Raw genomic sequence first — 17,716 nt, 5'->3', positions numbered from 1 at the left:
ATTGAGCTATCCAGTGCCATGGGACATTTTAAATTATCAATAGAAAGGAAGATACTCGTACTGGTTAGAAGAATAAAATGTGAAAGGGGTAAAAAAAAAAAAACCCAATAAACTTACCACATTGCCATAAGTGGGATTTAAGTCTCTCTTTCTCATTGAGTACATGGGCTGAATTATTTTATTGCTCGTACTGAAATTATTATTATTATAAATTATATTATTAACATTATGAATAAATGATAACATATTGTTGAAATCTTAATTTAAGCATGCATGAATGTCAGTAAAGATTATTTGATTACACAAACAAATGATGATATTGGTGATGAATTCAATACAAATACTCTGCAGCTAAATTTCATAAGACTTTCGTTAAGTTTGTTTTTGAAATTTACAAGTGCTTGCTACACTTTGAGGACATGATAGTGCTTTGGGGAACAATTATAATTTTTGACTTAAAATAAACACATCGCTTTTTGAACTCTTCCTTTTTCCTTGCAGCTTCATTTTAAGTGATACATCTCTGAGCAATTTCCCATAGTTATTATTGAAGGTCGGTGAAAATGTCACAAAATAAGGAAATTGTTTTGAATGAGCATGCCTTTACCAACAGACATCCAGAGATGTTTGAAATATCTACAGTGATGCCTCTGCAGACGTGAGTAATTTGAGAAGGTAGGTTTGAGGATTGAATGGTTACAATCCAACAGAAATAAGTCTTAAAAATCAATTTCGCTGTGGTTGACCAACCACTGATAGATGCTCAGCATCATGATTTGATGAAATAATTCAACAAAACCTTAGCATTAAACAGTGAGACATTGCAGAAGTCATTGGGGTTTATTTGGAAAGAGTACAGCATCTCATTGGTTGATGTTTTAAACAACTAAAAATTGTGGTGTGCACACTGGGTCCTTCACAGGTTATTCAGAGGAAAAGATGGAGAATTTTTCGCTGACATGTTGCAACAGCTAGTATATCGTTGGCATACTTGTGTTGACAGAGACTGTGACTTTGTGGAAAAATAAAGGTAGCATTGTATAGCTGGAAATGAAGTGTCAGAGGACAACAGAGAAAAAAAAATTTGCGCGATGGGGAGCCCAACCCATGAGAGAGAAACACTAATTTGGTGTATAATTTTATTTGTAGAATGATTCGTTTAGAAGTTATGAAGGAGGAAGTATGACTGTTCAATCAACCCTCATACAATGCAAAAGTAATAAAAACACTGACCATTTTCATTGCTTTCTCAGTAAATTCATGTCATGCGTTATTTTAAGCTCGAGGAGAGTAACATTCATTCAGATGATCAGTGTCACTTAACACTGTTGTTTCTGAGAACTGAAAATACAATCTTTTCTTGGAATTGAGGCACAGCCAACAAATAAAAATTTAGTGATCTTGGGTCACTATGTGTTTAACCATAATCAAGGCCGACCACGCAATGAAGGCTAAGAGCAGTGAAGGTGAATCTTGAATTTTTATAACTATGATATCCTAATTAATGCCTCTGTTATGTTCACTTTAACTCCCCACTCCAAAAGTAGAGCCTGCAACGTTTTTGTTTCACAGCACCGAAGAAAAAGCAAGAAAAGGGGGACTAGTTAAAGGATAAACAAAAGTAGAACACTATAGCAATCTACTGGTGAGTCTGACATGAAACCGTCAAAAGTCTCTCACAGACATTGTCATTGAAAAGGTCACATTTTGATGGTTTCCATGAAAATCACAAATGTTGTACGAGAAACAGTAGCGTAAAATGACATACTTCTGATTTGGTTTGCTGGCTCTATCCACAGTTGTCATGGGTTTCCTAGTCATAGCTTCCTCCTCTTCTGCCAATTCTTTCATAATATTAGGGGATGAATGGGATCTGGACAAACTTCGTGATAGAGTTGATGGTTCATCTTTCAGTTTGGTTGTGTAAGTATCTGTTACACAAGGGTTTGGAGGATTAAAAAAACAAACAAAACAGAATTTTTCAACATTTTGGAAAAGAAAATATTCTTGATGAATACAAATACTTGTGTTTTATCATCATTAAAATAGCCATATCACTTTAGAAAAGAAACGTACTAAAACCACCCCATAGATGACACATGTAAAAGAATATCAGAACCAGGGAAATTGAACAAAATTGATGTCGATCTTAAAGTTTTTCCTGTGATAATTTAATAAAATTTGAAACTTTAACATGTTTTTACCTTAAAGGGGATTAAAGGTAGACTAAGTATAATAGCATAAAAAATAATGTACAAAAATGGATATAACACTCAAAATCTTCTTAATTTGATTAGCGTGCAGGTTGTGTAAGTACCAAAATGGGGCGCTTGATTTCTCAGGACTAAGGTGCTGCATAGAAGACTCTCTTGTGATGTCACAAGATTTCCTTGTGGCCTCTTGTAATACTCACTCAGGGTAATGGTGATCCCTAAAGAAGTCTAACAGTCAGGATGTTCCACTACCTGGTGAATTCATCATAATCTAGGCACCACCTTTGTGGGTGGGACAATCCCAGACCAGTAGTGTGCACGCCAAACATTTGTGGTTTTTTATCTGAATGTCAGTATTGTATGGATCATTATTCCTTGGGGAAAGACAATTCAGACTAAAATCATATGGAATACAAACAGCGTTGACACTTATTTTTATTCCATGCACCAAATTTTATCTATTGTTTTAAAATCCTCACAATTCCCCATAATTACTTTTGTTAGCAAATGAAACCTTCAATTTGTCTACATTTAAACTTCATATTTGCTGACTAGTATTGCCTAATACTTTTCTGCCATTGGTTTGTATTTAAACTTTTAGTTTGTGTTTTTTTTTAATTGGCCCAAAATTTTCTGTTTTTGGTATTTTGTTCTCCTTTTTAAAAAACATATTCATTTTTGTACATTAGTTATTACAGTCGACCGCTTCTAGAAAAATAATATTCCCTTTGACTAATATAATATAATCCATATTATCGCTTTATAATTTTACATATATCACTATATTGCTATTTCATTTTGGAAACATTTGTTCTGTAATAATCCAAATAGTTCTATTGTTAAATATTTGTTAATCGTTAGTCAAAAGTTAATAAATAATTGAAAAGATTAAGATTTGTTCAATTTACCTCTAGTAGCTCCAGTGGGACCTTTGATCCCCATAGGAGCCTGCCACGTGGTGATTCCTCTGTTGTGATCAATGTAATAATATCGATTGGTGTCTTTATGTAGGCGTTTCTCCCAGCCTGTGGGTAGGTTTGTGGTCGGGACTGTTTTTTCATTACGCTGGTCCCTTGCTGACAATCAGAGAAAATTCAAAAATCACATAACATGATCTAACTATCAATACGATTTTTTTTTAATTCATAAAATTCCCTTTTCCAATCCCATATAAAATTTGTCCTTATTTTATGAAAAAAAAATTAATTAAAAAAAAACAAAAATTATAATACTCCAGCAATTAGTCAGCCATAGTGCTGCAAGAGGGATCAGAAAAGTGAGTGGAGCAGGCACTTATGTTGATAACAACAAGTAATGAAGTGAGTAGGAAAGTGCCAGAAGACAATAGAGAATAAAAATTTCACGGCAGTGATGAGGGTTTGAACCCGTGACCTTACTGGTATGACAACTCCGCCTGGCCGGGGAGAGCGTGACTCTACCGTATGAACTATCCATGATCCCACGATTATCGTGGATAGCTCATACAGTAGAGTCACGCTCTCCCCGGCCAGTCACTTCCTAATGGATTGAAAAATTAAAACAAATGAGCAAAATTGTTGAAGGTAAAACGTTCTAAGACTAAACATCTTTATCAATTTGGCCACAAAAGATTGACTTCACATTTCAATATATTGAGATAAACCGAACTTGTCAAAAAGTCTTTAAAATATTTCTAAATGGGAAACAAATTATACAAAGAATATATACTGACCACTATTTTCCTTGTTCTTCATTTCAAGCAATTTCTTGTTCTCTGCAATTTCTCTAGCTTTCCTCTCCTCCTCAATTTTCTTCAATTCTTCTTTCTTCTTCTTCTCCTCTTCCTCCCTCCTTGCAGCTTCCAATAATTCTTTCTGCCTCTCAGCCTCCAAGCGTTTTTCTTCGAGTCTCTTCAACTCTTGAATCTTCAGTCTCTCGACTTTAGCCTTTTCCAGTTCTTTCATTTCTTTCGCTATTTTCTCTTCCTCTTCCTGCTCTGATCTCTTTTGTTCCTCCAGCAACTTGAGCTCTCTTTCTTTCCTTTCCACTTCTTCTCTCAAAACCCTGGCTTCTTCATCTGCTCTGATCTTTTGTAATTCCTCCTGGATTGATGTGAATAAAAAGAGGGAATTTAGATTCATTATACAGTTTTACTGACAGCACAATTTAATTTGTTTTACTTTCGCCCCATGGAGACATGAAACTTCAGTTGTTTTTATCAAATCCCCATTCAGACTAAGAAACTTGACATTTATGAATCATTGTTTAATTATTTACAGTTTAAAAATAAAACAAAAAACTCACCTGATATTTGTGGCAGTCTGAGATTTAACATAGATGATCCATTGAACTATCAAACAACAATTGGCAATTCCAAATGTGGTTGATAAAGTATAATTAACATTCTTTCGCAAACAAAAACAATAAAAAATTAAGGCTAAGTTTGAACCAATGTTGCTCAAGTTTCAATGCAATTACCTATAAATTGTTTGTTTTTGGCGCATTTTGGTACAACTTAGATTAGTATAGCTGATCATACACTGGCAAAAAAAAACCCCCAAAAAACAACAACATCGCAGTTCAAAGGTATGCTACTGCTTTTAAAAATCCATTCACTCTATCACTTTCAATATGAATGATAATCGAACAAATTTCCATTCATTTGAACATGAGAGAACAAATGTATGAATATTGTATATGTAGACAAACTTAGACATATGAAATATTTTCTTTGACATTATTTCATTACCTCTTTTTGTTTTGCTTTCAACCTTTCTTCATCTTCTTGCTTTTTCCTTTCAATTCTCAGTTTCTCAACATCCATGACTCTCTTCTTTCGTTCCTCTTCCTCTTTTTCCATTACTTTTCTATAAAATAGTAATTTACAAACGATATTTGATATATAAGAGTGCATGTAGAAGAACGTGTTGAAAGGCAAAATAATTTCTCTAATAATTTAGAATAACCTCTATTGTCTGTTTTCAGAAAGTGGACTCCGCTTCTCAGCTTGACTGTCATTGATTTATAAAATTAGATATGATTAAAGAAGGGAAAACCCCTTAAAAATCAAACATACGATAATGCACAAGTTAAAAAAGAAATATCTTCAAAAATTGAGAACGAATTAGAGTTGAGTAAATTATACAGTACACAATCTATTCATTAAAAAAAAAAAATGCAAATCTACTACGAAATCACTATAATATATTTTATTCAATTCTTGCACTTCTTAAGTGGAACAGACAGCTCTGCACCTCAAAGATATGATGATTCTCTTTAAAATCTCTCCTATTTCACACAAAAAACTTTTATAATCAAAATATATCATTTTAAGGGATGCAGATTAAAACTGGGGAAAAAGAAATAGAGTAAGGCAACTATCAAAGGCAGATTAAATGGGAGAAAAAAGCAGCCTATATTATCTTGCTTACCTGTTTTCTTCTTCTAAAGCAAGAGTGCGTTCATTCTCCTCTTTTTTCAATCTCTCGCTAGCTAGCTCCTCCCTTATCTTTCTTTCCTTTCTCATCAAATCTGCTACATCTCTCTCTTTCTTTTTCTTCAACTGTTCCAACTCTCTGACCTTCCTCTCTTCTTCCGCTATCCTTTCAATTCCTTCTTGTACCTTTTCACACCTTTGATTATTACCATCTGCTTTTTGACCATTGAGATTGTTTTTGACAGAGAAGTTAATAGGTTTTTGTCTAGCTTTGTCTGTCACGTCTAATGCATTTGCATTTGTCTGAATTGTACCGTTCAATCCCTTTGGCTGGGGAATTGATGGATACATGTTAACATTGCTAGATGGTTGAGAGCTGCCAATGACCTCGGGGCTGTTTCTAGGGTCTGGAGAGTTCAAGCTGCCAACCTGGTTAGATATTGATGGTTTTAATGATCTGTCAATTTTGGGAACCGTCGCATTCATAGTAATAGCTGACTTATTTGCTGAACTAATATCATTGTTCTGGACTGGTGCTGGAGCTTTGATTTTCTTTTTAAGGTTTTCATCAAGCTCTGGGTAATCAAAGTCCACTGAAATTGTAAAAGATAATGGAATATGAATATTTTAGCAAACTTTAAGGACAAAATCCACTGATTTGAAATGAAAAAAAAAGAAGAAAAGAAACAAACCAGGGTGTGTTTTGTTTGTCAATTTTTTTTTAACGTCCCATTGGAAAGAATTTTCAGAACTCCTTGCAGACATTATTATTAAACTTATTGTTTTTGTTTGTTTTTAAGGGTTTTACGGTACTTGCAACACATTAAGGTCATATCAGCGCCAGTAAAAAGGAAGAAAACGGGATAGTAAAAAGTTCTAGAATTACAACTAAAGCACAAAAGAAAGGGCAAGACAAAGGGGAATAGGTTCAAATAGGGAACAGATGTAGATTCCAAGAGCACACAGTCAAAGTACTTAGTTTGAGATCACCTAAAAGTCGTATCCAGACACAAGCACATGTACCAACTAAGAGGAATACACTCAAATGTTTACCAATCATATAATATAATATGCAAACTAAACATAATACAATGCATAACAGAGAGATGATTTACAAGGAAAAAAATATCATCTCCCAAAAGAATAACTATATATTCGACTGTTTCCCTCCCAGCCAAGGAACTCCGGCAAGGATCAGGACAAAACTAAGTAATCTCATACCAAGACAATGACAGGAAACAATTGGAAAATGGGTATGGGGGGAAAGAAGACACAGCATGTACCTCCCTGCCCACTATGGGAGGTCAGGATCCCCACCCAGATTATTAAACTTACTTAGTCACTTTAGTTAAGCTTATAGATAAATCTTAATAAAAAATGAAAGTGCAGAGGTAGTATTCCTTTATTTAGATATGCAAAAGGTCAAATTTTGATATCCGCCTCCCACACCACCATCACCATCAATACATAAACTGCACACAGCCACCGATGCATACAATTAAATTGGATGACTCGAAATCATTATGAGCTTTAAATGGAAGACCTTTGATTATCATTTACAAACTTAAAATGGACGACAGGAAAAATATTAACATAAAAGATGTTGCTTCTGTGTTGAAAATATGAGTTCTTATTTATTTGAAAGTGCATGTTTATGAGCAATTTTATGAGATGTTATAGCAAACATTTAATGATAAAGAAAGAAGTGGTTTTCTTATCTTTTCTCTTACATAAAAGAGTTGGAGAAGGAGCCTTGTTGTTGACACTTAATTCTTGGTCTGGAACAGCGACATGGGGGTTGGTGGTCAAGGTGGGATATAAAAATAGCCAGTTCTCATAACCACCTTCCAGCAGTAATGGCTCTGATTTGATTATGATGCTTGTGTCAAACTGATATAGAAAATAATACCAATTAATGTATAGATAAATGAAACATCACTGTTTAATTGACAAAATTTTGCATTTTCAAATTCTATTTATTCTCGAAAGCTTTAAAAATTCAAAATGCAAAATAAAAGAATAAACAAGTAAAAGAATGTCTTTTGCATTTTATTTTTAAAATGTGATTTCCATCAAACAATTTAATGCAATAAATCCACCTTTCCATCAACTGAATTAATACTCATTTACTTGAAAACTAAAAAATTCCAAGGTATATTTATACGAAATAAAGAAATGTATGCCTGGTATCCAAATGACAAAGCTATTATAGACTACAGCAATCAAAGTCTGAGAGGGTAAACTTAAAAGGAAAAGCAATGGCGCAAATAATATGGCATGATTGTCAGGAGACAACAAAAATATGCTTTCAGACAAACTTGTTCAATGGAATAATTTGTATGTCTGTATTGAACAGTATCTAAGATTGTGTAAACCAAAGTGACACTAAAAAATAAAATATAATTAAAAAAAAAAAACCCAATCAATCAAAGATTGTCTATGGAGACTCTCATTAAAAGAAGATGGCAATGGTTGGGGCATGTCTGTCGCAGACCTGCTGCCAAAACATTGACAAGAAGGCTCTGGGATGGACACCCAAAGGAAAGAGGTAGCGAGGTTGCCCCAAAGGAGACCTGAACCGAGGGACCTAAAGCAGATAAAACTATCCCTAGAGGTGGCCCCAGGAATATACCTGTGAGATGTCTTACCTTGTAAAGTGCATCTTTCAAGGTTTGTATAGGAGTTCCAATCTTGACATCCTTCATCTTGGACTTCCAGTCAATCAAAATTATGTGATCTGCATTTTTACGAGTCTGCCATATGACTTTTGATTCATCTGTAAGTTTTGCCTCAATGTGTGTCACTGTTGACCTGAGAGAATTTTGATGAGGCATAAAAACAATTATGATGATGATGATGATGATGATGATGAAGATAATGATGGTGATGGGGTTGATAATAATATTTACAGATGCTTCTACCCCCCCCCCCCCCCCCCCCCCCCAAGAGGAATCATAAAACAAAAAAAAAGTGGAATTTGAGACCAAAAAGCTGAATCAACTTAACAATATGGGATGCATCACCAGACTTAATAGTAAAATCATATTGACAAACCGAACGACTTGCATGAAAATAATCTCGCTGTGATGGTTTGATCAAATTCCTTTTTGACTATGCTCCTCTCGAAACTTTTAATCTAGTTAAAAGTAATGTATGAGGAATCAGACTGATGTGAAAGAAAAGTATTGGTGTGTCAAAAGTGTTGAAGGAAAGGATTGGATGCTATAATACTTCTTTCCCCAATCTAAACCTGTAATCAAAATTATAACTTTAAAGGACCATTTTTCTAGGTCCCTTATGAGGAGCAAAACTGAACAGGAATTCCCAAACCTCAGTCTGTTATCAGTCAAAAAACAAAAGTATATTAAGTGGCTTTTGGACCACTAATACTACTGAAAACTATCACTTGAACAATGTAAAATTTACTGACAAGATTTCAGTGTAGCCCCACTCTCCTACACTGCAGCTTTTGAATAAATTATAACACATTAAGAGCATCCCAAACACAGTTACATTTCTGTGATGAGGTCTCATCTTTAAGCTCCATGACGCCTTGCCTGTTTAGTGACTATTAGCCAATGAAAATTGAGAAACATTCTAAAGGATTTTTAAATCAATTGCATTTGTTTTTATTTATTTTATTTTTAAGGGTTTTACGGCGCTTGCAACACATTAAGGTCATATCAGCGCCAGTAAAAAGGAAGAAAATGGGACAGTAAAAAGTTATAGAATTACAATTAAAGCACAAAAGAAAAGGTGAGACAAAGGGGAATTGGTTCAAATAGGGAATAGATGTAGATTCCAAGAGCACACCGTCAAAGTACTTAGTTTGAGATCACCTTAAAGTCTCATCCAGACACAAGCACAGGTCTCAACTAAGAGGAATACACTCAAATGTTTACAAATCATATCATATAATATGTAAACTAAACATAATACAATGCATAACATCTTCCATGATCCAAAACTATTACATTTGACTGTTTCCCTCCCAGCCATGGAACTCCGGCCAGGGCCAGGACAAAACCAAGTAATCTCATTCCAAGACAACGACAAGAAAACAGGAAACAACTGGAAACCGGGTTGGGGGGATAGAAGACACAGCATGTACCTCCCTACCCACTATGGGAGAATTGCATTTATATGACTATGGAATGGTTGAATCTTTTCTTAGGTAAAACAAACACCTAAAACACAGCATGTTTACCATTTTTGGAAAAATTTAACACAAATGTGATGGCTTTGTAAAAAGTGTACTACTGTCTTGAGCGTTTTGCTCCACAGATCAGAGTGTTGAAATTGCTCAGAAAGATTCATCCAGAAACTAGAAGTATTCCAAAGCAAATGTTTAGGACGAAGCTACAAAGATATTCTAGCAAAGCATTATCTCAAATGAGGACCTAGAAGCTAATACAGAGGTGGAGTTTATGGAGACATTAAAAGAAGATGGCAATGGTTGGGGCATGTCTGTCGCAGACCTGCTGCCAAAACATTGACAAGAAGGTTCTGGGATGGACACCCAAAGGAAAGAGGTAGCGAGGCTGCCCCAAGGAGACCTGGAGATGTAACCTAGGGACCTAAAGCAGATAGAACTAACCTTAGAGGTGGCCCCAGGAATAGCAGCTGACAGGACCAGGTGGAGATCCCTTGCGTTCCCTCAAGTGCCAACAGGCACAGAGAGGATTGACAGTGTGAGTTTGATTTGTTTTTAATTTAGGTCCTTTCAATGCCAGTAAAAAAGAAGAAAATGGGATAGTAACAAATTCTAGCTTTACAATTAAAAGCATACAAGAAAAAGTAAGACAAAGGGAAATGGTTCAAATTAACAACAGATGTAGATTCCACAGAGCACACTGTCAGTTGTACTTATTTTGAGATCCCTAAAAGTCTCATCCTGACATAAGCACAGGATCCCACACTAAAATACTTATTACCCATTTTATATTCAAAACAATAAAAATATAACAGTCCAGAACAGAGAGATGATTTACAAGTAAAAAAATATCAGCTCCAAAATTACAATTTTACATTTGGCTGTTTCCATCCCAAAAAAGGACTCCGGCCAACCAGGGCTATGCAAAACCAAGTCTCATTCCAAGACAGAAAGAAAATTGGAAAACAGATATAGGAGGATAGAAGACACAGGATGTGATCCCCCTGCCCACTGTGGGAGGAGTGTGAGTGAGTGAATTTCATGATGTAATAAAAAGATTCTTTGGTCAAGTTTGAAGGCTGAAGGGACGAAAAGGACAAGTTTTGGTGATATTCTTACCCTGGGACAATCACCTCTGCTGGAACACTTATGCATTCTGAGTGGGATATATGGGATTTGGCAAAGTCAGCGGTAGAACGAATATCCATGAGGATGAGCCTTGTACTAGAATCTCTTAGTAAATCACACAGTTGCATGCAGGTGACAGAGCATTGTTTCTTGGAGTCTTTTTCTGAAAGGACTGAAGCACCAATTTGCAATGGTCAGGAGGTTGATGAGAGTGGGAGAAATAGAGAGGGAGAGGGGGAGAGAGAGAGAGAGAGAGAGAGAGAGAGAGAGAGAGAGAGAGAGAGAGAGAGAGAGAGAGAGAGAGAGAGAGAGAAAGTACAGTAACGTCTTTATTGCTGACTCTTACAGCATACAATAACACAAAATTTCACAAAATTTTTACAGAGTTTAAAAATAGTACCGAAAATGAAACTGAACAATTTTTCTGAGTAAGAAAAATATTCAAATAGGTTTCAAGCCAATTTCTTTTTATTATGTAAGGTGCTGAGAATAAAAAAGGTCAGATACTTAGAAATAATAATAATTAAATGAACAGTCATTATCCAGCCGTCTTACAAAAAAAAAAGTAACAATTTTTAACACTCCCATAGTGGAGTACAACTTGTCTGTACAGCCTGCACAAAAAAATACAAAAAAATGTTAAATTGCATTCTATCATGGTATGACCATGAAATTTATCTTACAAGTCATCGGTCGCATCATTGAATGCTAAGAATTTCCTCTTTAATTTCAAGAGGCAAGACAAGATACTATTTGACAATACTTAATCCACAAGATCTGTTCTTTATTTCTTCATACAAGAGACAGTTTTAGACAAAAACTGTCTAATGATATAGAACCCAATTATTTCAAACCATAATTAATAATATTACCACTTGGCTCAGCTTTGATGTTGGTGTCATGACTGTCTTTGGATACTTCTTTTTCTTTAGTAACTTCCTTCTTTTCAGGTGCTGCACCAACAGAGGGAAGCTTTCTGGCTAACAGTTCTGCCTCTTGAAAATCATACCTATAGGAACATTTCAGTGGTGACATAACTCGTTTTGATTTTTGTTTATAACAATCATCTACATTTCAACAAAAAATAACATTCTATAAACAAGAATGAAAAAGAAAAAAAACAATCAAAAAAGTAATTGTGGTCGGGCTTTTTTCAACGTCTTGACATTGATTTCTTGTCTGATGAAAGCCAATCATTACTTTTAAAACATCATGGAAACAACATAATACTTTACAAAGTGTTTGGGGTTTCATTCTTAATTAATATCAGCAAACTTTTGCGAAACCATAATTTGTCCCATCTTTTCACCAAGACAACAGTGATTACAATGCTATTTCGGCTTCAATGAACCAAGAACAAAAAAAACGATGGGACGCATTGCAGTAATATCTCTGTTGGTGACATTAATAAGCCGTTACATTTCGGTAATATAAAAAACCTGCTCTGCAGTATAATCAAAACCTTGCCTGTAAAGGATTAAGATTAAGCCAAAATATTTGAACCGGATAAAAACTTTTATCTTTTGTCAGCTTTATTCCACATAAAAAGATAGTAACAATTCAATAGCATTAAATCTGATAGCTTTTGTCAACCTGTCTCTCTCCAAAAAATGTGAACCTGTTTTCATTCAAGCATTCTTGGGCTGGCAAATATTTGTTTTTTCATTCTATTTAATTGAAAGGTTTTTTTATAGACAACCATGCCTCATTTAGCAGTCCTTGTTTCAATATCTTTGCTGATATGACAAACAAATAATATATTGACAAAATCTGACAGGATTTTATGTCAGTTCCTTATATTAGACGAATCATGTGATTTCACACAAAGCATGCCAGTAGTGGATTTCCTTATTCCTCTCCTCTTTAATAAATCACCATGATAATTCAAATGGCGCTTGGAAAAATGCTGCTAACATTTCATTTTGAGTATATCTTGAGAATGCAACGAGAAATTAAACCATTTAAAAACAAAAGAATGTAAAAAGTTAATGACGATAACCATAATCAAGACTCACCTGTCTTTTAAACTACTTGACAATTTTTCCGCTCTTTCAATCGCCTTATTTTGATTATTTTTCCCAATCAGGTTTTCATAGTATTCCTGAAAAAAGGGTGTTTGAATGAAAAAAAACCATTTTAAACAACAAGAATTCCAACCCACATATAAAATATAAACAATAACAAAAAACAAAAACAATACCCAACATAAGCAAGAACTTCTTAGAATCAATAACCACTTTAAGAAACAGTTAGTATGAAATGAGGAATCTAACAACAAAAATGAAAAATCAAGTTTCCAGACCATTAAAAGTTTCTATGAATGTTAGAAACTTAATCTTAATAACAACCTATTTTCATTTTGCTTATTGCGTCAGATATCTACAGCTAAATACACATTATGGTTTGATATAAGTTATCACATGCTCTCTAGTAGAAAGACAGATGATAAGACAATCAAAAACACATTTTTAAGTCTCAAGTTTGGTTGCACATACATGCAACAATTTTTTTTAAAGGACAAAAAAGTCTGGGAAAAGAAGACAGTCCCAAGAGAAAACTATCAAAGTCTAGTTGGAGACAAGCTAAAAGTCATATGAAGGCAGTCAAAGGAATGTGTTTAAGGAGATTTACAAAGGAAAAATTATCATCTCCACCAAGATATATTAATCACCCTTCCATCCATTAGTCTAAGTAGACACGGGACAAATGGTTTAGATCTAGTAACACAGTTCAGGGGCAGTAAACAGGGTAAGCAGCAAGATGTCTGACTTATGCTCTTTTATCGTGCCTACTGTTAGTGTTAACAAATGTCTGCCATGTGCACGATATCATTTTTTAAAAAAAATGATTTTCAGACTGCAAGATGTCCTCCAAAAACAGTTGTCTGCCACACAAAGGCATCTGCAAAACAAAGGTTTGTATCTCCCCTGTGTTATCTTCAGTATTATTAATGTCATCTTTTGGGTTATTGGTACATGAAATCTGAAATTGTTTGATACATTGAATGGAGAAATAAATAATTTTGCAAAAAAGATGATGTAATTCTGACTCCATTTTTATCATGGATCCACTAAATAATGATTACAAAAATTAATTTTAAATTAATAAAAATATGTCATAGTTATGAGGTAAAACAAACCTTTTGTTTTGTATAATCAGCTTTTGATTTGACGTATGTCAGGATATTAAAGTACTTCATATACAATACAAAAGCTCTCTCTTCATCTCCTTCATCATCACATTTTTCTGCCAACCGAAAGACCTTGACAGCTGATTTGACAATGCTTAAAGAGAAATGTTTTGGAAACATTGTAATAATAATAATAATAATAATAATAATAATAATAATAATAATAATAATAATAATAATAATAATAATAATATTAAAAATAATAATAATATTAATAATAATAAAAAGGATAATGATGATGATGATGATGATGATGATGATGATGATGATGATGATGATGATGATGATGATGATGATGATGATAATAACAATAATAATAATAACCATAAAAACAATAATAATAATAATAATAATAATAATAATAATAATAATAATAATAATAATAATAATAATAATAATAATAATAATAATAATAATAATGATGATGATGAATGATGATGATGATGATAGTAATAAATAATAATAATAATAATAATAATAATAATAAATAATAATAATAATAATAATAATAATAATAATAATAATAATAATAATAACAATAATAATAATAATTAAAAAAATAATAATAATAATACTAATAATAATAATAATAATAAATAATAATAATAATAATAATAATAATAATAATAATAATAATAATAACAACTACAAGAGCAATATAATAATTCTGTGGTTACCACCTCATTAACTCATCATGTAATGGCCTAGCCTACTCTGCACAATAATCCACTGCTCTACAATTGCAAATTGTTCAAACACACACAAAAAAAAGCAAAACAAAAAATATTCCTCTCATATTCCACTTTCCCACTTTTCCATATTCCACTTTTTCTTTGTCACAAAATGAGAGACCACATCACTCAGAATCAGAATCGAATCTATAATAAATGAAGAGCTTCAAACCCAAACCAAAGAAAAGGTGTGATTTTGACTGGAAAAAAGGTGTACTTTTTGAAGCAAAAGGTGCAATTGTTCAAAACAAAGGCATTATTAATAAACATGTATGATCAAAATCATCTGCAATCTCAATTGGAAGACTTCTCTCCACAATACATTTGATAAAGACTACTTCTGCCAAAATAATGGCTCTGGTTTAGACTTGAGAAAACAAGATAAGTGGACGATGAAAATGCAACTTTCTTCCATTGTCAATGCGACGAGATTAAAGACGAAGAAAAAATTGCTTAAATCAATAACCTCGATGACGATAAAAAGGCATAATGCGGAACAAAAAAGCATAAAAGAGTATTTGATTTAAAAAGTGTAAAAAATGCCTTTTTAGCATACAGTTGGCAGCTCCGATAAATGTGATAAAATGTATGAAGAATCATAAATTAATCAACAATGATAAATTGCAAACAGAAATATTGATGATGATGATGATTATTTACCACCTCACATTTGTGTCTGTACTGTAGTCATTGGTGGTATAATAATAGCCAAACGCTAATTAAATAAAACAGTGAGAGCACTTACAAATTCACTTGATAGGTTACATGTTTGAATTCACTCATTTTATGAAGATCACCGAGGCATTTGCCAAGGTAAAGATTTTTCTTGCCTGAAACCACGCCTGGCATTTTTACAAGTATCTGATTGAAGAGATATTCAATAAAGATATTGGCTTAGAAAACTGGAAAACAAACATCACATCATACACAGGGCTGCTAAATTGAAAAAGTCTAAATGAGGGATATTTTAGGGTTTTTATAATAAGTATAATCGACACATAGTCACCCCTATTATCATTATCATTATGATTTTCACCTCACTTACACAATCACGTTTTAGCGATAAAGTTTACCTTTAATGACTTAGCGATAAAGTTTACCTTTAATGACTGTACCGTATATTAATGTGCCCATACGAGAGAAAGAGAGAGAGAGTGAGAGAGAGAAAGGGAGAGAGAGATAGAGAAAGAGAGAGAGAGAGAGAGAGAGAGAGAGAGAGAGAGAGAGAGAGAGAGAGAGAGAGAGAGTAAAGTCCTATCAGAGGGACTCGTGGGCCTTCTACTTCTAGTTTCCACGCCAGGTCCCCGGCGAGTCGACATATAGAGAGCATTGGTCTTGACCAATCCCAATTTTTTATTTGTAATCTCATTGTTCATTATATTTCCCATTATTTAAGAGCAAAATCAGTCAAAAAGTAAAGCCAATTTGACTTCTTTTCGAACAAATATTATCTCAAGTCTATTCCTGTCAAATCCTTCCTTCTCCTTCTTCTATCTACCTCTCTCCCACACACCTTATCTATTCCAATATATTTTACATACAAACACACACACACACAATATAAGTATACCCTCTTCCCCCCCTCATCTCACCTCCTCCCACACACCTCTCTCTCTCTCCATCTCTCTCTCTCTCTACCACCTCTCATCTCACCTCTCTCTCTCTCTCTCTCTCTCTCTCTCTCTCTCTCTCTCTCTCTCTCTCCCTCTCTCTCACTAACACACCCTTCGCATTGTCTTACTTATTCATTGTCCTGTTCTTTACATAAACTTTACATGTGTGGCTTAATTTACTCAATCAAGGACATGCTAATGCTAACCATAAAGTCAATAAATTTAAAGTTAAAGGCGTTGACTCGTAGAAGAAGGCTCGCCTCTCTACCACTACCATATCAGTGATCAGATAGATAGATATGCTACTGCTACACGTAGATTCAATATATCACAATTGCCAAATCATACAACAATTTTCATTTACAATTACAAGAACAATACAGACACATACAAAAAAGATACTATTCTAGGTCTAGACTGCAATAGGCTAATAACCATAATCATAATCAACAAATCAAAATCACTGATCACGACCATCCGAGACGGAGATTCCGACTTGTCGACGGATTGATCTTTTTTACACGTAACAGAGAATCATAAAAAGAGGATGTTTGTATTGCATTGATTAGTTTGTAAATACCTGTAATCACTAGTCGTCTACAAATTTGTTAGCGAAGCATGATCAATGTTATTCTGTGGGAGTGGGATGAAAATATTGACACTTTCTACTCTACTTTGTTTTGGGTTAGCAGACAAGGAACTTCCGAGTTCCCAGAATTCATTTTATCAGAAGTGATTCTTGACTTCGTTACCGTCCAATAATCTAAAGGGAATGCGCTTGGCGCTGGTTTAAACCCTTATTTTAGTGGACGATCAACCCCTGCCCTTCCACGACAGTAAACATGGCTGATGACTGATGTCGTTTTAGATAATGTGCTTGATGTATGTGTTCTTGCTATTGTAGAAAAGCGAAAGACGACGTAAACATTTTTTTTTTAAAGAGGAACATTTTGGACTAATAATTAGTTACAAAAACCACAATTTTACACCCATACAAACAGTATATTTTTTAAATAAATAAAAAGAAAACTTCTACACATGAGATTTTAAAAATTAAACAACCAATATGTGTTTTGTTTTTAAGGGTTTTACGGCGCTTGCAACACATTAAGATCATATAAGCGCCAGAAAAAAGGAAGAAAATCGGATAGTAAAAAGCTAGAATTACAATTAGAGCACCCAAGAAAAGGTAAGACAAAGGGGAATTGGGAACAAATAGGGATCAGGTGTAGATTCCAAGAGCATACCACCAATGTATTTAGTTTGAGATTAC

General features: G+C 33.9%; 1 protein-coding gene across 1 annotated transcript in view; it reads right to left on the bottom strand.

Annotated features, from left to right (window-relative positions):
• The window catches only part of LOC144964266 (ubiquitin carboxyl-terminal hydrolase 8-like), a 41,608-nt gene extending 24,447 nt beyond the window's left edge, over window positions 1-17,161 (bottom strand). Inside the window, exons 1-14 of the mRNA XM_078898348.1 lie at window positions 17,024-17,161; window positions 15,576-15,691; window positions 14,049-14,193; window positions 12,925-13,010; window positions 11,782-11,918; window positions 10,901-11,081; window positions 8,277-8,439; window positions 7,359-7,518; window positions 5,624-6,221; window positions 4,942-5,059; window positions 3,925-4,294; window positions 3,122-3,289; window positions 1,769-1,931; window positions 118-190 (exon numbers count right to left, since the gene is read on the bottom strand). Of these exons, the coding sequence (XP_078754474.1) occupies window positions 118-190; window positions 1,769-1,931; window positions 3,122-3,289; window positions 3,925-4,294; window positions 4,942-5,059; window positions 5,624-6,221; window positions 7,359-7,518; window positions 8,277-8,439; window positions 10,901-11,081; window positions 11,782-11,918; window positions 12,925-13,010; window positions 14,049-14,193; window positions 15,576-15,679 (2,466 nt within the window). The 5' untranslated portion in view covers window positions 15,680-15,691; window positions 17,024-17,161. The remainder of the gene's footprint in view (window positions 1-117; window positions 191-1,768; window positions 1,932-3,121; window positions 3,290-3,924; window positions 4,295-4,941; window positions 5,060-5,623; window positions 6,222-7,358; window positions 7,519-8,276; window positions 8,440-10,900; window positions 11,082-11,781; window positions 11,919-12,924; window positions 13,011-14,048; window positions 14,194-15,575; window positions 15,692-17,023) is intronic.
• Between the last annotated feature and the right edge of the window lie 555 nt (window positions 17,162-17,716).

The sequence above is a fragment of the Berghia stephanieae genome, chromosome 2, assembly GCF_034508935.2.
Source record: "Berghia stephanieae isolate SIO BIC M18660-M18661 chromosome 2, UCSD_Bste_1.3, whole genome shotgun sequence".
NCBI classification, from domain to species: domain Eukaryota; kingdom Metazoa; phylum Mollusca; class Gastropoda; order Nudibranchia; family Aeolidiidae; genus Berghia; species Berghia stephanieae.
Note: the sequence above shows the minus strand (reverse complement) of the source record. Positions and strands in the feature narration are given on the sequence as shown.